This window comes from Helicoverpa armigera, chromosome 18 (assembly GCF_030705265.1).
Source record: "Helicoverpa armigera isolate CAAS_96S chromosome 18, ASM3070526v1, whole genome shotgun sequence".
Taxonomy (NCBI): domain Eukaryota; kingdom Metazoa; phylum Arthropoda; class Insecta; order Lepidoptera; family Noctuidae; genus Helicoverpa; species Helicoverpa armigera.
Genome location: NC_087137.1, coordinates 2,160,519 through 2,185,596, shown reverse-complemented (window position 1 = coordinate 2,185,596; position 25,078 = coordinate 2,160,519). Strand labels below are relative to the sequence as shown.

Genomic DNA, 25,078 nt, shown 5'->3' with positions numbered 1-25,078 from the left:
TTTAAATTATTTACTCTGTTATAATTATAATTTATTTAAGTGATCTTCAGAACAGTATAAATATTATACTACATAATACCTAAATATTATAGACAAAACTTATCTATGCCTACATGTTTACAAAATATGCAGATCATTAAAGGTACGTTTTAGAAGCGAGCTGCCAACTGCAACTACCGACCGCATCAAATCGCTCGATATCTGACGGCTACTACACGTGCTTTTAATTAAGTAAATACATACAAACCAGTAGTGCAGCTGCGGCACGTGCGGTCGGCATTTGCAGTCGCCAACTCGCTTCCAAAACGTACCTCAGTAACGCAAGATATTAAAGGAAGGCTTATACAATTTTTAGAACTAAAACTACTACTAAGTACTGGAATTAATACTTCTTGGTCGTACATTTTTGAGCACTCATATTTAGCACATTTTACCACCCCGGCCGAAATCTAAGGGTTCGAAGTAGTGTAACCTGATTTCGAAATGTTCTTCCCATTACCTTTGAGCACAGATCGCAAGGAGTTGAACATTTTTGTTTGAACAAAGTCAAATATTTCATTTCACGACGGGTCTGCACTGAGCACGTACATATCCATATGTACATTGCAATATGGTTCAAATATTCTTCGCTAGCTAAGAAGAATGAATTTGTAGGCAAAAAGTTCTGCGTCACCAGTGAACCAAATATCGAACACATGTTGGAAGTGTTTGTTGATAAATCAAATAGTTTCTTGTCTTTTATTAATTTACTGTTAATAAATCTCCGAACCCCTCCTTTATCTGTTAGAAAAATTAAATTAATCACGTACTTTTGCAAAGCGGTCGTGACTGAACCAGATTGGAACTTGTCAAATAGAAACTCCGTAGCAAAATATTCAGCAAAAGTTAAGTGAACAAACTTAGGATCGTCTCCTACCATGCGTTCAACTATACCAGACTTCTCTTCTCCTGACTTGACACTTTCAATAAACTCGTGAACCTCTTCGATTTCCTCTTTAGAAAACAAATCAGCAACTACTGTTTTTGCTAACAAATAATATGCGCCAACTTTCTTGTGATTTTCTAAAAATGTTTTTCTCTCATTTTCTACAATTTTTCTGATGTCAGGATCCTTGAAGCACATAAAATGTTTCTTTTCACCGAAACGAATTTTGAAAAATTTCATTTCCACGAAAGCCTCATAAAGATATATTAAATTAAATGTTTTCATGACTTGTTGCATGTATATGTCTGAGACTCTATGAACTGCTGGATTACAATAACATCCAAAGAAATCTTCAAAAATCTCAGATACCATGTATAAATGGAGAGGTATACTCGTAAATGACCTGACGGTGTCTCGGAGAGCAAACGATATTATCTTAAAGAAAAACGTTACACTTCCCCTTACATAAGCAGTATTAGTAAGCCCCAGTTTTGCAGACCAAATCCTTTGTAAAAATGTTTCCTGCTCGTCTTTAGTCAACGCTTGAAGTGTAAAAGAAAAAGTACCCAAGGCACCTTCTAGCTGTTCAAGAACGTTGTATGATCTGGTAGTTACCCATATATGAGCTACTCTAGATGATTTCAGAGTACATAACATTTGCAACACTTCTTTCGTGTAATCTGGACTAATTTCGTCAAAGCCATCAAATAACAGCGCTACCAGATGATTGTTATAAAAGTGTTGGAACAAGCGTATTTCCAATACATCCAATTCGGGAAAGTCTTTGGTTGTCTCTATATTTAAAACAGTTATTTTGTTTTCATCGTCGCAGCATATTTCAGCTAGGATATTTTCCCAATCATTTTTGACTTTCCTTATTCCTCCATCTTTGTCTTTAATAATGATTTCTCGGAACAAAAACTTAATAACGTCTTTCATATCAATTTTGGCTTTGCTATCTTTCCATTCGCTAAACTGTCCAATATATTCTAGTAAATTGATTTTTAATATCCAAAGCTTTGGGTACGTCCGGTTAGTCTGTATTGCGAGGTGAGTTAAAAACGTAGATTTGCCCATGCCCGGCTCGGCGCTGATGATGACAATTTTCTCTTTAATGCTTGACAATACCGCAGGTTGTATTCTTTGACAGTTAACAAATTCCCTGTTAACACACTGCGACAATTTATTGAGATTGCCTTTCGTCCTTTTCCAAATAAAACATTTATCTTCACAATTAAACCAATGAATATTGCATTCTTCATATTTACTACAAAGGTCTTTGAATTCGTCTTCGGTTTCCATTACAGCAATGACGTCAGTCGTTCCACTCGGTACTGTGTACTCTTTTGTTGGATTTAGTTCCACATAAAAACCAGCTCCTACATTTTTAAGATTTAATTTTATATTACGACATAAGCTTTGATTTATGTAAAATGGCGCAATGGTTTTATACGATGGATTAGTTAAAGACTGCCCTATTTCAATTCTGTCATTGCGAATAATTTGACGCAAAATGTCCGTTTTAATAAAATGTATTGATTCATCGTCAATTAAATCTTTGACTTTTACTTCTTCACCTTGGAATACAAATTTTCCATTTGTGAAAACCAGATCTCGATATTCTGCATCAAGGTCGCTACAAGTAGGTCCAGTATCCTCTACATGTAAAATGTCTTCAGCCAGCAAACCATGCATACTTACTCTAAAAGTTTTAGCAGTTATTATAATTATCAAACCTCTAAACTGCTTTGATATTATATCTATTTGACTCATGAATTGATTAACGTCTTCGAACCCTTGACTGACTATAGTCAAAAGCCATATATTTGATTTGTTTAACTCAGATTTAAAAACTTCGAAATAATTTTTAAGAATAACAAAATTCAAATCAATCACAAGATGCTTTTGATGGAATGATGTATTTTTGTAATACTGAATTACCTTCAAACTTGAAAAGTCTGTTGCTTCAGACACGACATGCAATATTCTTTTGCCGCTTCTAAAAAACTCCGAAAGTTTTAGTGCATGTACTGTTTCCTGTTTAAATAAAACTTGTATACTTTTGATATTCTCAAGATAAACCGCATTGAGAAATGTGAGCATAGGGATATCAATTATATCTTTTCCAGCATCTTCATAAAATTTACAGGTTTTGGTCAAGTATGGAGCCAGCTGTGTTTGTTGCCACCACTTTTGTACTTGATCATGCACTTTCAAGTAGATAGTTTCACATTTGATACTAAAGAGGGACTCATTTGTACTGTGTTTAGAACAAAACAGTTTATCGATCTCTTTTTTTAGAATATTTTCAACTTCATCTTCTTTGGGTTGATTTGTATAAAACGTAAGTCTATTGAAAAAATCTTTAAGCAATTGAATTATACGCTCGTTATGATCCAAAGTAAGTCTTGGAAAGTCTTCAATATAAATATCAAACCTGTACCCACTTAGATCACCAAACCAATTCTGTAGTCGATCTAAGATTTTGACGTTATCAGGTGATAAATTTTGTACGGTAACGTCAAACTTAAGTAGTTTAGTATCTTCATCAAATATTAATAAGTTGCCTACTAAGCATTTCAGTCCGTTTATTCTAATACCCTCTGGCTGTATGATATTATCTGAACCAATCATCCTATTATCAATTTTAACAATTTTGTGTTCTGAATTCTCACAGGCAACTTTCTCGAGAAGCTTTTGCAGGACAGAACAAATATCATTTATTCGAATAAAATTTTCACTTTCTGTATTATTTACATTTAAATAAGTATTTCCAAAATCGATGGGTAATATAAAAGTGGTCGTTGAAACGTCAATTTTATCATTGCTTTGCTTTCTAGAATTATTCACTTGCTCTATTTCTTTAAACAGAGTATTCTTCATATATAAATAAATGCCCTCGGTACTTGTCAAGAATGTTTGTCGAAATTTTCCAATACAATAAGAATTAGTTATATCCAAGTGGATGTTATCTATATGTATAACATTTTGCGCTAAAAACACGTGATAAGTTTTAATCCAGTCGTCATTCATCATACTTTTATGGTCGTAATTATCTTTCAGGATGAATTTGCACAATGCATGCATTAATGCCGCAGCCTGTATAACTGTTAAAACGTTCAGGAATCCGACAATATCTTGCTGATCGTAATCATACTGAAATACCTTGCCATTTTCGCTCGTTGTAAGAAACTTTGCATATTTTGTTTGATTTACAATCTTTTTCTTTGCAAAATTTTCATTTGCTGATGTGTATAATACAATATCACATTCACCATCAACCGACAGATATTTCGATAGACGTGAGTAGCTAAAAAAATATTTATACAAACTGAAATCTCCGCTAACTTTGAATAATGATCCAACTGTTATTTTGTCTTTATTAGGATCTTGCTTGTGATGTACTTGCAAAAATAAATATCTTGATTTATCTGAACCTTTAGTTTTATACATTAAATAAATATCGTCGAATGCTTGCGGAAGCTGCTCTAAATTAGCGCCTAGGAAAAATTCAGTTGTTTCGCCATCATACAAGGCTCGTAATAGAATAAGACTTAGTAATTTGGTCTCATAAAGTTGACCACTAAGGCATGAAGTCCCACTTCTCTTTCTGTAATAAAGATGAGCGTTCCCTTTTTCTTTTTTGTCTTCTGGTTGACTTTGTTTACTAATTGAAGGTTGTGTATCTAGTTTGGAACTCTCTTCCACATTCATTTTGTCCATTACATTTGTAACTGGCACTTGAGATTCTACCTCTTTTTCATTCCCATAAGAAGCTAAAATATTCGCAATGGCTTTACCTTCACTTGTTTTTGTTTGTTCGGCAATATCAAGCGGTGTTTGCTGTTTGTTATTTTTAGAAGTAGCACTAGCTCCTGCGGCTAACAGGAATTTTACAACTTCTATATCTTCTTTCGATACAGCAACGTGTAAAGGTGTGTTATTGAAATTGTTGGCGTCAACAATATTAATACCTGCACCTTTGTTTAGATATGCCGTTATCTTTTTAATTTTTTCTTCAGGTGATTTATTTTTTCTGATAGCAGTGAAAAGGAGTGCGTTTTGTAGGATCTTATTCTGTGTATCTTCATCATCCGCCTCCATTTCGTTTTACGAGTTTAGTGTTTAAAAAAATAGCTTTCAAACTCAATAATTTGAAGGTTTGAGTATTTGCTCAAGAAACGAGCCGATTAGGTTGAATTTTTCTGTTATGTATCTGAAACAATAATAAAGATCACGTATAAAGCAGCTCATGGTTAACTAGCTAGTAAATGGTTGAAAAATTAAATGAATATCATGGAACTAAAGTTTAAAAATCTTAATTATGTCTTAAGTATTTCAAACTTCAAAGAGTATTTGATATAATTGACAATAAATAAAACAATCGTGTATGTATATAGATTTATTATTATTATGCATTACACAATTCATTAGTGTTCATAGATCAAGAGTAAAATGATACCAATCATTTTGAAAATAACAGCATTATGTGTTCATCTATTTTACCATCGAAGCTTGGATCCCATTGTTCTGAACATAGCAGGATCAATCTTCAATTTACGGTCTTTAGCAGCGCACAGTTGACAAAAATTGTTACATTTTTTTCTAAACAATCTTATAAACTTATTTACAGTTTTCATTTTAACAGCAGTACTTGCACAAATCAACATATACATAGCAATGTGGTCTAAATACTCTTCTCCAGCAACAAAAAACGAATTTGATGGTAAATAATTTTGCGACAAAAGTGTGTCAAATATTTCACAAATATGAGTTGTATCGTTCGACAAATCAAAAAGCTTTTTATCTTTTATGAGTTTACTGTTTATAAACCTACGAACTCCTCCTTTATTTGTTAAAAATATAAGATTCAATACGTATCTCTGTAAAGCTAAAGTACAAGTGTCAGATTTAAACTTGTCAAATAAGAACTCTGTTGCAAAATATTCTGCAAACGTAATGTGAACGAATTTAGGATCGTCATCGACTATACGTTCTATAATACCTGACTTCTCTTCTCCTGATTTAATATGATTTAAAAATTCAAGTACTTCTTTTATTTCTTGTTCAGAAAACAAATCTTTAACAACACTTTTTGCTAATAAGAAGTATGCACCGATTTTTTTATGATTGTCCAGGAATGCTTTTCGTTCTTTCTCCACCACTTTTCTCATGTCCGGGTCTTTAAAGCACATGAAATGCTTTTTCTCTCCAAAACGTATTTTGAAAAATTTTATATCTACAAAAGTTTCATATAGGGAAATTAGATTGAATGTTTTCATTATGTGTTCGATGTATTCATCGGAAAATTTCTCGACATTCGGATTATAGTAAAATCTAAAAAAATCCAAAAATATCTCGGAAACCATATTCAAATGTAAAGGTATGCTAGTAAAAGTCCTTTCATCATCGCGAAGAGCAATTGATATGATGTCAAAAAACTTATTCACGCCATTACGAATACCAACCGCATCTTCTAATCCTAATTTGGAGGACCATATTCTTTCAAGAAAAGTTTCTTGATCGTAAGGATTCAAGGCTTGTAGGCTGAAAGAAAATGTTCCTAATGCTCGTTCTAATTGATTTAAAACGTTATAGGATCGAGTTGTCACCCATAAATGAGCAACTTTGGAGTTTTTGAGCGTCCTTAGTAGCTGAATTACCTCATTGGCATAATCAGGACAGATTTCATCAAATCCGTCAAATAGCAAAGCAACCAGGTTATTATTATAATAATAACTGAACAATGATATTTCTAATAAACCTAAGTCACAGGATTCATTTTGGGTGATACTATCTCTGTTTTGTAAGTAAATATTATGATCACTATCAACAGACACTTGGTTCACAAGTTCTTCAAAGTAAGACTTAATTTTCTTTGCACTAGTCTCGTGTTCTTTTTCGTAGTTAGTAGTTATTGCATTATAAAGAAACTTAATAGCTTCAACCATATTGTTAAGGTTCGTTTCGTCTTCCTTCCACTTGCTAAACTGATCGGTATATTCAAGTAAATTAATTTTTGCAATCCACAGTTTAGGGTACGTTCGTTTTGTCTGGATTGCAAGATGTGTTAATAATGTAGATTTACCCATGCCAGGTTCAGCATTAATTATAACAGTTTTGTCACTGATATCTTTTAACGTCCTTGGATGTACGATATAATCATTATGAGATCCTCTTGTGATATATCTAAGTAGAACTTCTATACTACCTCTCGATTTCTTCCATACGTAATGACTACCTTCACTCCGAAACCAGTGTATGTTACACATTTTGTTACTATTGCAGACATCGTCAAAGTTCTGATGCGAATTTGCCACCAATATGACATCAGTTATTCCTTGGGGGACAGATAAGCAATGGGATTGCTCAGTATCTATCAAAAACAAATCCGCGTCTATATTTTTTCTTAGATCCATAGTGATAAAGCGACACACGCCTTGATTGATGTAAAAGTTAGCTATTGTGTTATACGAAGGGTTGGTTAATGTTTTACCAATGCCAATTGTCTCCTTGTCTATTATTTTCCGTAAAACGTTTGCTTTAACAAAATGTAACGATTCACTGTCTAGAAGAGTATCGAGCGACATTTCATCTCCTTGGAACAAAATTTTACGCTCTATAAGAATCATTTCACGATATTCACCAATTAAATCATTTAAACTATTATTTGTATCAATCTCCTCGACAATATTTTCACTTAAAACGGATTCCAGATTACCTTTTAGGTTAGTCTTAGTAACTACCATAATTTTACCATTAAAAATATGTGATAAAACTTTAATTTTGTCTGCAATTTTTGCCTCAGTCGCACCATTCTGAAAAACCACGACCAAAACTTCTAATTTTGATTTTTTCAACTCTGACTGCACAATTTCAAAATAATTTTCTGTAATAACAAAATCTAAATCGATGAATAAACAATTTTCTTCAAAATCTTTTTCATCAAAATATTGTATTAATTTTATACATGAAAAACTTATTTCATTTGAAAAGATAAACATTATTCTTTCATCGCGTGTCAAAAAGTTTCCTATATTCAATGAATCAATTGTGACAGGAACGAATCTGGCTAAAATATTTTTCATGCTTTCACGATATATAACATTCAAGAAACTCAACAATGGACTGTCCAGTATATCTTTTTGTGCTTCTCGATAAAACTTACAGGTTGCCGTTAAATATGGTGCACGAACAGATCGTTTCCACCATTTTTGTATTTTATCATGTACTTTTAAGAATATTGCATCACACTTTATTCGAAACAAAGTCTCATTCTGGTGCTGTTTAATATTACAATATTTATCGATTTCCATTTTGACAATATTTTCTACCTCATCTTCTTTCCCTTGATTTGTGTAAAATTTTAATTTATCCAAAAATGTCTGTACTACTTTGCCATCGGATTCTTTTTCACTTAAAGTAAGCTTCGGAAGACGATTTGTTTTAAAATCAAATCTCAACTGGCTTAAGTTATATAAACGATCTTTCAAAAGTTCTAAAAGTTTTACATTATCTTCAGATAAACTACTTTCATCCAGATTAAATTTCAGAAGTTTAGATACATTGTCAAATATCAGTAAGTTCCCTATTAACCCTCCTAGCCTATAAGTTTCAACATCCGTGTCTTGCAAAACTTTATTAGGTCCAATCATGTTATCGTCAATTTTTATTACAATATAGTTGTTGTCTATTTCAACTCCAACATCAACAAGTTTTTGAAATGTAGTACAAAGATAGTTTAACCGTCTTTGTTTTTTTGCTTCGCTACCACTAAAGCTAAAATTGGTATTGCCAAAATTAATAGGTAATTTAAAAGTTAAAGATTCGATTCCTGATTCAGTCTTCATAGTGTCTGGTATTTCTCTACAAATTGTATGTTTCATAAGTAATAAAAGATCATCATCAGTATTCAAAAAATCTTGATGAAATGTTCCCAAGTAATAGGCTTCTTTTGTTGTTTCAGAAGACTCTAATCTAATGAGATTTTGCGCCAAGAACACGTGAAAAGTTTTTATGAAATCATCCATCATCATATTTTTATAATTATTGTTTTCCTTGAAAATAAATTGGCACAATCGCTTTGCTAATGCAACGGCTCTTGACCTGGAAATTGCTTGCACTAGTAGTTCTATATCTTCTTCGGAGTAGTCATACTGAAATATTTTTCCATTGCTTACGGTCCTTATGAAATCTTCTTCATCATTTTGAACTATCATCTTTTTTTTGTCAAAGTTTTCTAAGGCTGAGGTAAAAATTATAAACTCAGAATCAATATCCTCTATTGAGCCTTTAAACATGTTGTCATCATTATCTAGAGAAAATTTTCGAATAATTTTCAAATAGCTTTCCAAATATTTATCCAAACTAAAATCTCCGTTTTGTTTCATGACTTCTGCAATCGTCACTTCATCTTTTATTGGATTTTCTCTATGTTTGGCTTGTAAGAAAATTACTTTAGGTTTTTTGTTTCCTTTCGCGTTATATCTCAAAACAATATCATCAAAAGCACCAACGCCTTCTACATTAGTGCCCAAATAGAAATCTGTTATACTATCAGTATGCAAAGCTCTTAATAAAACGAGGGTCAATAGCTTGGTCTCGTACAGTTGTCCACCAAGTCCTGACGTTCCGCTTCTCTTTTGATAGAAATGTTCTTTAGTACCCTTTATTCCTTCTGTATTATAACTTTGTGTCTGAAACTTATTTATTTGTTTCGTTATAGTTGGTGTTTGTTTTTGAGATTCCTCCTGATAGACATCATTATCTGATTTCAATATATTGATAATTACTGTACCTTTGGTTGGCTCTAATTGTTGAGCAATGTCTAATGCAGTTTGGTTAAAACCATTCTTATAGCTAGCATTAGCTCCATGCTCTAAGAGATATTTGACTACTTCTATTTCTCCTTTTAGCACAGCGACATGCAGAGGTGTATTATTTTTATTGTTGGCGTCGACTGCATTAATGTCAGCTCCAAGACTTAAATACTTCGATATCTTGGCAGTTTTTTCTTCGGGCCTTTTATTTTTTCTAATAGCGTTGAAGAGGAGTGAATTCAACAACAACGTTTCCTCATCACAAGTATCGTTACTATTCGTTTCCATAATTCAAAATATAAATAGTATTAATGATTACAATAACTTTTGTAATTGTTATGAAAAAGTACGAACCAGTTATATGTTTTTCTGTCGAATGTCCCGGGTAGCTGGTTCCTGTTCTTTTTAAGAACTTCTGCGCTGTAACATCAATATTTCAAATTATAACTTAAGTTTATCGTTATGATCATAAAACTTTAGAAGTACTTAGTTAAACATCTGTAATTTTCGTTTATCTAAGAGGTAATAAGTAGGCAACACTAAGGTTATCCATAATTCTGCGTAATACGCAACAATTTCTTAAAGTTTTTCTTTAGTGTTTCTTTACATTATGAAGAAGGTAAGTATTTCATGAATAATATCTAATTATCTTCCGAACATACTTATACTGACTGCAAAAGTTATTTTATTAAAGTTAAGTTTTTCTAGTTCGACAGCTTTTTGTACCTGTTTTCAATTGAACGCACTTATTTTTCTACCCATATGAACACAAAACACAAACTAGCTCATCAACGCCTGCAGTGCCACAGAATCGAATAATGTTAATAAACTGAGAGCACACTGCAAACTTTTAGTCGGGCAACAGTTTATAAATGAATGTAAGTACGCACATAACAACGATCAGGTATTTTAACGCTACCAGACCGACAACAATTGTCAAACTGATTGAATCCGATTTTTTTTATATATTTCTCAACCATCGCGCCAACTGTCGGCTAACAAGTAGTTAGTTTGCAGTGTATTCTTCATTTCTCGTCATTTATGAGTCAAAGCAGATAATGGTAATGAGCTCATAATGTTTGTACAATTTTGTCCTGTTTATGTATTGAAACAGTTTATTGCTAAAATTAAGTACAGTCAACATCAGGTCAGTGGTAACCGTTTTGTAGGAAAATCGTACCTACTTATTACTATTGAGTTAAGGTGCATTTCAGTTACCACTGATATGCAGTCTACCGAACATATAGGCATAATATTGACGATGTGAAATGTTTTAAAAGCATTGCTGATGAATTGACTAAGTAGCAAAAGCTTATTTTTTTCATTGAATGATGACAAGATATTTGCTTGTAAAGGAGGAATTGCTATTATGTTGCCTTATGATTAAAAAGAACCACATGATTATAAATAAGTATATTTTTTATTAAGTACAATAAAATTACAAAAACCACTTTCCTAATAGGTAACATAACATTATGATAATATCAAGTCTAAAATATTAAAAAAATAAATATGATGACAGCTCTTGCAGAACAGTCAAATTCCAAAATTGCGGACATCAATAATATGTCTGACAAAATATTAAGCTCAGCTTCAATGACTATCTAGCAAAAAAAAATGCAAAGTGCGAGTCGGACTCGCGCACGAAGGGTTCCGTACCCATTTATAATTTATAAAACGGACAAAAAAATCACGTTTGTTGTATGGGAGCTCCCCAAAATATTTATTCAATTCTAGTTTTCATTTGTTGTTATAGCGGCAACAATAATACATCATCTGTGAAAATTTCAGCTCCCTAACTATCACGGTTCATGAGATACAGCCTGCTGATACACGGGCGGACGTACAGACGGACGGAGGAGCGAAAACAATAGGGTCCCGTTTTACCCTTTGGATACGGAACCCTAAAAAGTACAACTTCGTTTTATTTGGTTTTAAATGCACTAGATTCAAAGTCTTATTCTAGACTAGATAAGGAAATCCATTCTGAATATTAACACACTTATCAAGAAATAAGTATTTTACAACAAAGCAAGCACATAATCCAAAAAAAAAAGAATATAACCATTTATACAAGCGAAAATAACTTTATGAAAGATACAAGAACATCTTGCCCTGTCATAACTACTTTTGAAGTGACAAATCTGTTAAACATGTGAAATACTACTACTATAATTTGATTACGATTATTTATTATCTTTAATAAACTTTAACACAGTTTTAGCTTCATATTTTCCCTCGTACACTTTGTCCAGTAGTTCGTTTAGTTTTTCCTCGTCTTTTACGGTGTATTTAAAGTAATGCAATGGCGTAAGTCCTGATCTATCTTTAGTCATACAAATTTCAATAAAATGCTTTCTGTCGACATACTTCTCTAGTTTATCAAAAAACGTAAATACTTGATCAGATGCAGCTAAATGAGCAGGCAGTTTCTTTTCAGAATTTCTAGCGGTAAAAATTTCAATAAGTTGTTCCTCGTTCAATTTATCCAAACATCTTTCGAAACATTTAAAACTGTCGTGGCCCAACCAGGGTGATATAACGTGTATAAACTTCATTGATTTGGTTCTGTTGAACCAATTTTTATTATACTGAATACAGAACATTTGTACGATTGCAGGAGTTGTTAAATCTTGCATTAGGAGATATAACAACTCCACATTCGGCATTGAATCCCTGACACCTCCAAATGCAATCAACATCAAGTTATGCAACGGAAGATCAGAACAATTAAACAATTCAATTAATCTACCAATGTCAAAATTCTTGATCAATTCAATTATAAAGGAAATAGATTTTATTGAGCTTCTTTTAGCAGCAATGCACATAATGCAGCAATCCATGATTTTGTCGCAAACCACTGATATAAAGTCATTCAGATTTTCCTCCGTAACAACTGCTTTCATGCATTGCAATAGAAAAATTGCAGTGTTTTCTAAATATTCATCAATGGCCTTATATATTAATGTAGCCCATGTTTTACGCTCTAACAGCATTCGTTCAAACATCATGTTTAATTCTGCCTTATAAACTTGATTAAACAATAATGGTTGGTGAGCTAATTTAGCGTTGAAAAATCTACGTGGACCTCCTTGGTCAGATAGAAAAAATGTGCTAATTAAGTATTTCCACAAAGAATCCTCACAATTACTCGATTTCATCCGGTCACAAAGGAGCTCGGTAGCAAAATATTCGGCAAATGTATAATGTACAAACTTGGGTTGATTCTGAACTATTTGCTCAATAATACCAGTTTTTTCTTCGCCTTGTTTTAACCTTTCAATAAAATCGACTATTTTGTTAATATCTTTGCTATCAAGAAATTGTACTTCATCTGTTTTTCCAAAGATTAAATATGCTGCAATAATTTTATGAATATAGAAAAACGAATTACGCTCGTTCTCTATTATTTGTCTCATATCGGGGTCATTAATGCACAAAAGAGGTTTTTTCTCTCCAAACCGTATTTTGAAAAACTTTACATCAACAAATCGCTCGTATATGTAACTTAAATTCACTTTATTCATAGTATCCTGTCTAGTTACAAAACTCGAAATACCTTCTGGATTAAGAGGGAAGTTATGAAAAGAATCTTGAAAAATCTCCGATATCATAAACAAATGTAAAGGCATGCTTATAAACTTACCTCCTGAATCGCATAAAACTGCTGAAAGTACAGATAAAAATCCAGCAATCGCTTTTTCTATTCCCCAACTTGTATTAAAAGGAAAATAGTCTAGTTTGTCAGGCCCCAACTTTTTTGACCAAACTTTGTTTAAAAACTTCTTCTGATTATCGTAGGATAACGGCTGTATTGTAAAAGAAAACTTTTCCAATGAATTTTCTAACTGATTTAGTACATTGTATAATCTACTGGTGATCCATAAGTGGGCAACTTTCGATCTCTTGAGAATATTCATTAATTGCATAAATTCATTCGCAAAATCAGGACAAATTTCGTCAAAACCATCGAATAGTAAAACAACCCGGTCATTATTAAAACAATGAATAAAAAAATGAACTTCCAATAACTTGGATCCAGTAACATTTATTTCCTTACTGTTTGTGTCTAAACTTATGTCATCCATGCCTTGTATAGAAACTGTGTCAATAAGTAATTCAATATCAGCTTTAGTAGTTTTGTTGAACCTGATAACTCGAAACAAAAACTTCACAGCTTCAAGTAAATCAATGTTAACATTATTTTCTTTTATTTTTTTAAATTCATCGGTGTAATCCAATACATTTATTTTTGAAATCCATAGATCACAGTATTTTTCTTTCGTATTTATTGCTAAATGAGTAAGTAAAGAAGATTTACCCATACCTGGTTCGGCACTTATTATGACAACTCTTTCTTGTAAATCTTTGAATGTAACCGGTTCAAAAGTAAACAAAACATGTGAGCCTCTGCTAACGTATTTTTGTATATTAAGCAAACTGCCGTGCGATTTTTGCCAAAAAATACCTTCTTTGTCGCTAAACCAATGCACATTAGAGTTTTTATACATATTTATAAATTCAACGAATTCTGTTTCGTTCTCAGTAATCAAGACAATATCTCTTGTATCGGGTTCAAAGTTTCTGTTTAACTCGCTATATTTTACAACATTTATCTCATCACTTTCTAAGGCATGAGAGTCTAATGTTATGTAGCGACATACTTGCTCATTAATGTAATAATCTGATATTTCATCATAAGCTGGGTTATTAAAAGGAACACCGATTGCAATCTCTTCATTGTTTATAATATTGTATAAAACATTTGAATTTATAAGATTATAGGATTCTTCTTTTAACAAAATGCCTAGCTTTACCTTTTTACCTTGAAATACTATGTATCTGTCTTCCAACAACATATCACGCATAGATTCTGCTAAATCTTTAAAACCGATTTGATTGTCAACTCTTGTTATAATGTTCTCCACGGGTGTAACATTGATCTGGCACGCTAGATCCCGGCTAGAGATGATTATGGTCCTTCCTTTAAAAAGTTTTATTAGTATATGAATGTCGGCAATAACATCTTCGCTGTTACAAATAACAACAAGAGTGTTCAAATTAGATTCTTTGATTTCGGACTTAACATCCACGAAATAATTTCTGCTTCCTACATAATCGAGATCAACAAAAGTATAATCGTTAATATTATGCTCTTTAAAGTATTGTACTAGCTTCATACTGGTAAGCGCATTCTCTTCAGTTATTAAAGACAATATTCTTTGCGTGCCGTTCAAAAAATCATTAAGTTGTAATAATTCAAGCGCAGTACCTTTGAATTTTATGTCATACACAGTATTTCTAATAGTTTTGATGTATGTAAAGTTAAGAATGCTAAGTAAAGGACTATTCAAAACATCTTGTTCAGCTTGGATGAAGTATTCACAAGATTCAGTAAGATATGGAGCCTTAACTGGATGTTTCCACCACTTTTGTACACGGTCGTGAACTTTTAGGAAAATAGCATCACTCTTTACTCTGAACAGGGGATCACTTTGTCTCGGAATACTACCAGTAAAATATTTATCTATTTCCTTTTTTAAAATCGTTTCTACTTCGTCCTCCATGGCTTGATTTGTGTAAAACAGAAGTTTACTTAAAAACTGTTTTATCAAGTTTTTGTCGTGTTCATCATGAACTAGGGAGAGTCTAGGAAAGTTATGGACGTTTATATTGAATCTTAGAACAGTTAAATCTATTCCTACCAAGACTTTGTTTTTAATTTTTTCTAATAGTTTTAAATTATCTTCGGAAAGCAAGCTTTCGTCAGTATTAAATTTTAATGTCTTAGTACCAGTATCTAATATGAACAAATTACCAACTAAACCACCCAATCTGTAAGATTCTAAATCAGTAGATTGTAAAAGTTCATTTGGTCCTACCATACTGTCGTGTATGTTAAACATTGAATTGCTTGCATCAAAAGCATTCTCGAATAGTTTTTTGAACAATGAGTAAAGATACTCTAGTTTCTTTTCTTTCTTTTTCTCACTACCACTAAAACTGAACTTAAGATTACCAAAAGTAACAGGAACTTTAAATGTCATTCCTTTTAAAATGCTATCCATCTCATCCGGTGTTTCACCAGATATAGTTTTCTTTGCTAGTGTTAATTCTTTATAAATCATTGTTTTGAACGCAAGTAATAATTCATCATTGCTTGTGAACAATATGGGTCGGAATTTTGCGGTATAGAAATTATTTTGCGATTCAATTTCATAATCTATTAATTCAACTTCCAGAATATGTTGCGCTAAAAAGACATGGTATGTTTTTATCAAATCATCCATCATCATATTACTAAAATTATCTTTAAAAATAAATCTTGCTAGACGTTTTGCTAAAAGCACAGCTCGCGATTTGGCAATAGTTTGAACCAGGTATTCTATGTCTTGATCTTCATAGTCAAACTGGAATACCTTTCCTTCTTTAGTGTTCACAAAATATTTACTTTGAGTCTGCTGAGCTCCTTTCATTTTAGCAAACTTTTCAAAAGCTGATGTATAAATAATAAATTCACAGTCTATGTTTTTAAATTCTCCTTTGAACATGTCATCAATGTTTTCAGGATCAAACATTTGACTAATTTTGATGTAACTCTCTAGATACTTGTTAAGGCTGAAGTCTCCGTTTGATTTCATAATTTCCTCAACTGTAAATTTATCTTTTGCCGGATTATCTCGGTGCTTAGCTTGGATAAACAATAATTTCGGTTTATCACTATTATTTGAATAATATCTGAAGACAATGTCATCGAAGGCTCCCATGCCCTCCACATTGGTCGCCATTACGAATTTATTAACTTCTTGAACGTACAGAGCTCGAAATAAGATCAAGCTTAACAGTTTAGTTTCATACAGTTGCCCACTTAGTCCTGACGTGCCAGTTCGTTTGGGATATAGAAATGTTTTATTCCCCTTTTTATTTTTTGGTTCTTTGCTCTGTTTTGGCTTATTTTCAGCAGGTTTTGCATTATGCCCCTTGTCAACTTTTTTATTGGTTTTACATTGATTTTGACTTTTAATATTATCTGCAATACCGTCCGGTGCAATAACCGTGGAGTTGGTGGTAGCCAAAGTCTTCTCGTTGGGAATTGGCTTTTCGGTTACTTTTTGGTCATGTTTGATTTTCACGCTCTTTGGTTGACTTTGCTTAGTTACACAGGAATTAGTATCTCGTTGACTAGAAGATAACTGGTTTAAATTATTTGTGTATGTCTCTAATTTATGAACAATTGATTCACCGTTGTCGGTAGACTTTCTTAATGTAATTGAAATATCTAAAGCAGTCTCATTATCTAAATTTTTATTTGTAACTTGAGCTCCTTGTTCCAAGAGGTAGCTGACGATTTCCAGTTCCTGTTTCATTACTGCCACGTGCAATGGTGTATTGTTCCTAAAGTTAGCGTCGATAGCATTTATGTCTGCTCCTCTATCTATATATTTTTTAATCTTCTTAATTTTATCTTGTGTGCTTTTGTTTTTCCGAATACTGCTAAATAGTAAACTATTATTAAGTAACTTCTTTTCGAATTCTGAATCATTGTGATAATTTTGCATTCCAATGTTCTGATATGACTTTACTGTTGTTTCTGAAACAATAGTACGAAAACAGTTTTCAAATAAAGCCATAAAATGACGTGCAACAGATTTAAACATGCAGTGACGCAAATAAATAAATGTTTTTCTGTTTTACTCGTCCTCGCAAAGAGCACAAAATTGCGTGCGATCATTTCTTAACTTTCCGCAAACTGCAACCTTCATGCGCGAACAATTAAGCAGGATCTTCTGAGCAGGAGCTTCTATCGTAGGATAGAAGTAGACTTGAATTAGTCTTATGTCGCCATAAGGGGTTTTAGTACACACAAACATGACGACTGTCCAGGCTCTGACTGATTGCTGGTTCCTCAGCCTTACTTTAATATTACTTAAATAACTGAAGTCATTAATAACAGTAAGTTTAAATTAGTCTATTTCCATATAAAAACGTCGAGTTTTAGGTATAAAAACTATCGATAAAATTATGCTGTATCGATAATATATTAACAATTTAATAAGTACCAAAAAAAACTTATTTTATCTTATATTTAACATCAGACTCTGTTGGAAATGGATCAAGTTCGAACTCAAAATATCACTGGGTATTCATCACTGAGTTGATAGTGAGAAAACGTGCTTGAACTTTTGCGGTTATAATCAAAAAGACACTTACTTCGCACTCAAAAGGACAATTTCAAAATAGATCTTCTTTTTGTTACAAAAGTACTAACAACATGCTATCAGCAACTAAGTACTAATAAAACGCAAAAACCAACCGTGGCCGGTCGTCGTTATCTATAGATAAAAGTGATAAGAGGACTGTTGTGCTTTATTATTTACAGTATTATCAATAAACATACGAAAAATGACATTAAAACGAAATCGTCCTGTGATGCAGTAGCGATGACACAATGAGGCCTTATTAATTAATAAAAAATAAATTGAATAAGGCCTTGAATCAACCTGCCGCATGCCGGGGCTGCAGGGTTCGAAAGAGTTACCGCGGCCCAGGTCCATAAAGGGCTTAAGAAGGAACATAATGGGTTTTAGTCAGTAAAATATTATTTCTGGGGTTCAAAAGTTTGATGGATGAGGGTTTACAAGATCAGCATGATTGGCGCATTATAGAGGCCTTAGCCTACGTCAGACGGCAGGATGCATGATGTTAAGAGGAATTATAATGCAGAGCGCAAACCGCAAAGTCAAGGAAAATTATAAAAATACGAATAAAAACCGACTTGACTTTCCGGTTTCGAGCGACGGGCTTTTCGTACCTAAGACGACTAGACTAAGTATCATAATTAGGTAGCTCGGTTTGTATTGGACCCAATTAGTCTGAGTAACTTTAAGAAATTACTGCTTATTATTTTCTTATACGTCAACGGTTGTGATGACTAGGCAAACTAAGACTTCTAATGATGGTGATTGTGGATCTCTCTAAGAATCAGCCTCTATGTAGGTATGTCTTAATTTTTGACCGGTGGTGAACCTACCTAAGGACTATAACCGACAAACACGAGACCCTACTGAAACGCGTACATTCAGTAAGGTATTTGTCTGTAAAACCTATGTATTTTTGTTAAGAATAAAATCATCGAGTTTTATTTTTAGGTATCGAAAGCAGCTGCTATTTATGCAGAACGCGGTGTAACGCGTATGCGAATACTTAACACCCGCTTCATACTACGCTTTTTTAGATAACATTTTAAATATAGCTTACCGTAGGTAAAATTCTGGACTGTGAGCCGACCTTATTTTAATTTGACCTGATACACTTGGAATCCTAAAGTTAAGTTACTTTATGCATAGCGACGGGTAAAAGGCAAAAGGGGTCAAGCACCACAGATCATATTGTTCAGGAGAGTAAAAAGAAAGTTTTAAAAAATAATATCTCATTATTGCTTTATTGAATCACATCACAATCTTCAGAAAAGTTTACTAAAATACAATGTTCTTTAATAATTTTACATCAAAATAAGCCTGAGATCAATAGTTTCAAAGGTAGATGTCGCTTGACCCCAGGTTTTAACCATGCTTATCGTTTTCGCGAGGGGTCAAGCACCAATATTTAATGTTGGAATATTTAGATTTGGGCCTAAGCTCCAGGCGCTGGCGCGCGCTGAGTGGATCAAATGCAACGTAATGAAAATAAAATTATTTAAGAAAGGGTCCAAGCGCCAATTATGTTTAGTTGTCAATTTTTACTATTGGTGTAAGCGACGTTATAGTTATTAAACAAATAAAAGAAAAATGGATACAAACGACATATTTACTTCAATTATTGTTTTTAAAATTATGCCAAATGACAAGGCGATACAAAAACGTAATACACAAAATGGTCCTTCAACCAAGCAAGGTAAAGTTGGTGTCGCTTGAGCACTTTTGGCAAGTATCGATTTGGCACTTCAGTACAAATTATTCTTTGGTCCAAGTGACTTTTTTTCATGCTAGGAAAACGATATTACGACCATTCGAAAGATAAAAAATAGTGGAGTTGGGGTCAATAAAAAAGTTAAAATCGCAAAATGTGGCGCTTGACCCCTTTTGCCTTTTTACCGTCGATAGGTACTATTTTTTTTTTTCAATCTAATCTGCATCAGTCACCTAAATTTATAAATATCGAAGTTTTTTGTCCGATTGTTTGATTGATCTAGACAATTACCTACGTATGTACCTATACCTATCATCAGTTGCTATCTTACAAATAAAATAAATTAGGCGTTAGTGCCCAACGCAAGTGGTTTCTGAGATTGTTTACGCACACAGCCAGACATATTAATTATTATGTGACCTTGACCTTCACAATTCTGTTGTCGCGTCGACAAAAATGAGTTGTTCATCAGATAATTGATGCTTAGGTAGAACTTTCTGCCTAGTTCTGGGGTTCCCCTTGACCAAAACAACTTCTCTCTAGTCAAGGGACTTACTACACCCTAACTGGTCGTTAATGTTACCTTCTTACTAAACTTGCAGCTAATTATTGTAACTTACAGCTAGTACTATAGTTGTATAAACTATTAAACTTACCTTTAAAGCTCCTAAAAATCCAAAAATCATTTGCAATTTTTGCAACTTTGTGTACAGTGAACACCAAACAACTAAAACTTTTGTAGGAGAGTTGTATTAAATACTATAAATAGAAGATATATAAACATATCAGTAGAGTAGCCATACAAAAAATATTTTTATATACATTTTTTACCAAACTCCTTTATTGTACTTTTGCTTTATTTTTAATTAACAAAACATAAAGTATGCTAATAGTTCGAAATCTACATAGTAATATTATAAATTATGTTCAAATATTTTTTTTTAATACAACCTAAAATAAATACTGAACGGGCATGGCTCATGGACATGGCAACATCTCCATACCCTTCAAAATCTGTGATTTCTATCAAGCGTCAATGTCTATCTGACACTGACATCTTCCATCTGTCAGTTTCAACTCGTTTGCTCATTTGTGGTTCAATGTTGTTTGCGTTACAAACTGTGAAATAATTGGAATTTTCAGGCGTTCTTTAAAGTAATTTTGCCTTGCAAGGCCTATGATAAACAAGTCTTACCTTCTATATACTCCTTCACCCCGCATCTGGTTGATAAAATGAACCATGGTGAATGTTATGAAAGGAGTTCTCGTCGAATGGTATGTAAACAAAACAACATTTTACTTTTATTTATTTTATACTACTACACTGCGTTATTTCGTATTTAATGAAAGTTATTTATTACACGTTATTATGTTGTATTAAGTATCGTTATTGTTGTATTAATGCTTTAACGAAGAAATAAGTTGATACTAGGTATCCAAAGACAATGCAAGCAAAGAGGTTATGTATCGTTATTTAAAGTAAACAAATTCCTAAATAAAACTATATTTCAATGTAATCCAAATCCGATGGAATGTTGAAACTCTGTTCGATTACATCATTCTCCATTTGAAATGTGTTTTTTATGTAAGACTTTAGAATATAAATGTTTTCTGTCCATCTATTTGCGGCTGCTTTGAGATCCTGCAATAATCAATGTTAAAAGTCTAAGTTATTCTTCTTATCAAGTGAGCTGTAGTAAACTAATATGCATTGTTTTCAAGAGTTATTTGAAATACCAGCTGTTTTACTGCAGTTTCAGCTGCATCCCGGAGAACTTCTGCCCATACCCAGATAATATTTAGCCTATTTTATCTGAAAATAGTGTAGGTTTGCAACAGTGAAAGAATATTTCCAATCTATTCAGTAATTTTGGTTAGCTAAATACCCATAATGCACTAACATTTAAGATATTAAAATGTGAATGTTTATTCATGATGAAGCAGAGAGTAAGACAGTCTGTTGTCATGAGATTACTAATTATACCATTTTATGCATGTCTGTTTGTATAGTCTATCGTAATTTGTGCACATTATCATGTGCATAGCCTTTTCTCAACTATGTTGGAGTCTACTTTCAGTCTCAGCGGAGTAGTTGTTTTACATAGAGAGACAGCCTATCTGACCTCCTAAACCCCGTTACCTAAGCAACCCAATATTCTTGGTAAGATGGGTTTTCAGACTATCAGTGTACAATGAAGAATAATCTTTCCTATTACAACATCTATGACTATGTGTGATGAACTTTTAACAACATACTTGGATCTCCGTCTTCAACTGGGCAATGTATTCAGGATCTGAGTCACGGTATTTCTGCAGCTCTCTCTTAAGTTTCTCTTCTTGTTTCTCTAGACGCTCCAATGTTGCTAACACTTCAGTTCTTTCCTGACATTGCTCTCTTCCAATCTAAGGGATTAAATAAGTTATGTACATATGTAAGTATGTACTGCTTACAAAGATATATCATACAAAAATAAAGAGAGTCATATTGTGAATGTTATGTAACAGACAAGCCATTTCTAAAATAATTTACTTAATTAATCAATAAAACTTTCAAATAAAGAGGGCAGGTAGGTTTCCCTACATATAAATATTGTAATTAAGAAAGATACATACAGACTCGTGTGCGATCAAATCTTCAGTCTTTTTCAATTTCTTCGAGCATTCCTGCACTTCATTTTGCAAGTCATGCAGTTTTCTTTTCTTTGCATTTTTTGCTTTACTGTAACAAACATTAATATTTTTAACAAAACCTTGTTAAACTTCTACTATATTACTATAGATATTCTTTAAATATATTTTAAATTAAATTTTTACTAAACATGTTTTCAACAATTGGCTACTGAGGTGAAGGAATTATTATATCAAGTGAAATGGGTAATATAAAATAGTCATACTTTTACATACCTAGGAAATGACCAAAAATATATGGATGTTCCTATCTTCTCTGAGTCAACCAGATGATCATCAACTAAATTTTGTACTACTTCTTTCACTGACTGCATTGTGATGCCTTTCTCCTTTGGAGCTATCTTCTCCAATTCCTGAATAAATAAATATGAACATATAATTTTTTATTTTTAACAAGATCAAATTAATATGGCCTATGTTACTTGGAAAGAGTGTAGCTTTCCTAGAGTGAAAGAATTTTTAAAGCAGTTTAATAATGTCGGAGCTGTTAGGCGACAAATAAACAAAAGAACAAAAATGTTTCCTCACCTTCAACTGGAAGAAATCTTTACTATTATGAAATATCTCCAGCATTCTTATCTTCTTCTCTTCAGCACTCAAACCTCTTTTCTTTGACATATTGATTACAGTGACCCGGCTATGAAACAATTCCTTCTTCACTTGGACGAGACCTTAGCCCTTGGCAGGAAGTTTATTCTTCAAGACCTGGACGAAACACATCTGTTCATATCATCAGATATAGTGGAAACACTACAAGCTCGAGTGGATGATTTGATGGATCAACTTAGCATACCAGTGCATGACAAGGGAATGTAAAAATGTCTTCCAACTTACGAGGAAATAGGGATACAGAGAGGAGGAAAGTTTTAGATGATGCCGCGAGGAAACGTAGGGCTAGAAAAGCGGTTGAGGCACTCGAGCAAGACAATTTCCATGAAGACCCACATGCAGACTTAGTAATGTCGAAGAAGGTGCCGAAATTCGCCGACTCAAATGAAAAGCCGACTCGGAAGAAAAAATCTAAGAGCGCGGAATATTACAAGATGCGATTTCGGAAGACATTTGCGCAGCTCGTTGAGGAAGATGCGAGTTTTAGACCAGACCCGCCTAATTATCTATCTGCGCAAGTGCCACCTTCTAAGTGAGTACCTATCTAATTATAGCTAAATATATGTATAAGTGCTGGCCAAAATAAACAAAAAAACCTAACGAAATTATATTGTAATTTATACTTTTCTTAAAACCTTAAATAAGAGCTGGAAAGCTCTTAGTGAAAGTAAATATTTTATCTTATTTTTAATTACAATAAATAATTATTGAATTATATTTATACTCTTAATTAACTAAAGCTATTGAGTATTAACTAGGTATAAGAAAAGAAAATGAAGTTGTAAAAATAATCCTTATAGGTTAATAGTTTAAACACTAGAAAAACATGCTTTCATAAATGCACGTAAAAATCATTGCAAGACTAATGCAATTGCCGATTTTCATGACGCTACCACGCCTGGGAGATAATTTAATAAATACCTTAGATTCCATTACATAGTTATTAATTACATACCTCATAAAATACTAGTCTACCTAATAAAAGCGTGTTAACAAAGTAATGTCTTTTGTTTCCAGATTTCCCGATCGACATTTCTGTGCTGTCTGTGGCTTTCCATCGAACTACACTTGCATACCTTGTGGAGCTCGTTACTGTAGCGTCCGCTGCTTAGGAACACACTTAGACACGAGATGCCTCAAATGGACCGCTTAACTCTTGTTTTCTTGAAAATAATAAATTTTCCTACTACAAATAATGCTTTTTTTTGTCAACGCTGTCAAAAGTTTTCCCGCTAAAATACTAACAGAATAGGCCGTCGCTCTGCAAGCAATGTTCCAAATTCAAGTATTTACAAAAATACGCCATAGATGTTTATGTATTTTTTTTTATAATTAGGTACCAAGCCATTGTGAGCTAAGTACGTGGGCTTTATTGCTGCAAATAGTCAACGCCATACAAATAGAATTTTCTTTTTAGTAAAATAGTCTGCTGCAGATGGGTACCTACGCTATAAAGTTAGGTCTTTTGTGTGCCCTCTGAATAACATATCGTCACTGTTCTCTATCTGTTTCTGACAATAATACTGCCTGCGTTTTTTTTCTCTGAAAGCTCCTATAACTTTTTTACTACTTAGTTATTGTTGTAGACTTAGCCTTCTGTAGACTAAAAGACTATCTCAAAAGACTAAATATTCCTCATTTAAGTCTTACATCTAAGGCGATTATCACACTGCCCCGCATGATGCAGCGTAGTGCGTGGATGCGTTTTTTTCCGTTGTATGGAAATATCTCCGTTTGTATGGAAAACACGCATAGTCCAACACACTGAAGATGCATCTACGCGCGTTCATGCGGATCACGCACATACATGCGGAGAAACACGCACCCCCGCGCGTAGGTGCGGGGCGAAACGCAAGGTATGGCACACTGATCCCGCAGTGACGCGCGTGATTTTGAATGGGCGTGACGTGTATATTTGAAAATGGAAGCCGCCGTGCGTGAATTTACAAAACGCACCTACGCGCGTGAGTGCGTGAAAAACCCGCACGATGATGCAGATCTGCACTCCCGCAGGAACGCGCGTAGGTGCGTCGACACGCAAGATGCAGCGTGATGCGGGGCAGTGTGAAGATCACCTAACAAGTTTGAAATCCATCTCTCTTTTTGTCAAAGCGCCATCTACGAAACA

General features: G+C 33.3%; 4 protein-coding genes across 8 annotated transcripts; 2 read left to right on the top strand and 2 right to left on the bottom strand.

Annotated features, from left to right (window-relative positions):
- Positions 1–28: 28 nt before the first annotated feature.
- Positions 29–20,431, bottom strand: LOC110373177 (uncharacterized). Of its 5 annotated transcripts, XM_064039041.1 has the most exons (3): positions 20,310–20,431; positions 10,099–10,164; positions 29–5,141 (listed from the first exon to the last, which is right to left on the bottom strand). In XM_064039041.1, the coding sequence occupies exon 3, from the start codon at positions 5,027–5,029 to the stop codon at positions 431–433; it is 4,599 nt and encodes a 1,532-aa protein (XP_063895111.1). In that variant the 5' UTR covers positions 5,030–5,141; positions 10,099–10,164; positions 20,310–20,431; the 3' UTR covers positions 29–430. The 5 variants fall into 5 exon arrangements, 3 of the variants coding, with proteins under 3 accessions (XP_063895111.1, XP_021186034.3, XP_063895110.1); XM_021330359.3 differs by lacking the exon at positions 10,099–10,164 and having other exon boundaries at positions 20,310–20,405; XM_064039040.1 differs by lacking the exon at positions 29–5,141 and having other exon boundaries at positions 5,292–10,164.
- Positions 20,432–20,731: 300 nt separating this feature from the next.
- LOC110373225 (general transcription factor IIH subunit 5) lies at positions 20,732–23,157 on the top strand. Its single transcript, XM_021330424.3, has 2 exons — positions 20,732–20,928; positions 22,971–23,157. The coding sequence occupies exons 1-2, from the start codon at positions 20,894–20,896 to the stop codon at positions 23,155–23,157; spliced, it is 222 nt and encodes a 73-aa protein (XP_021186099.1). The 5' UTR covers positions 20,732–20,893.
- Positions 21,049–22,997, bottom strand: LOC110373223 (meiotic nuclear division protein 1 homolog). Its single transcript, XM_021330422.3, has 5 exons — positions 22,870–22,997; positions 22,558–22,694; positions 22,267–22,372; positions 21,910–22,056; positions 21,049–21,295 (listed from the first exon to the last, which is right to left on the bottom strand). Exons 1-5 carry the CDS (start codon positions 22,957–22,959, stop codon positions 21,155–21,157), a joined length of 621 nt encoding a protein of 206 aa, XP_021186097.3. The 5' UTR covers positions 22,960–22,997; the 3' UTR covers positions 21,049–21,154.
- A 2-nt stretch (positions 23,158–23,159) lies between the features above and the next one.
- LOC110373224 (zinc finger HIT domain-containing protein 1) lies at positions 23,160–24,146 on the top strand. The gene is made up of 2 exons (XM_021330423.3): positions 23,160–23,482; positions 23,968–24,146. Exons 1-2 carry the CDS (start codon positions 23,160–23,162, stop codon positions 24,101–24,103), a joined length of 459 nt encoding a protein of 152 aa, XP_021186098.1. The 3' UTR covers positions 24,104–24,146.
- The last annotated feature ends 932 nt before the right edge of the window (positions 24,147–25,078 follow it).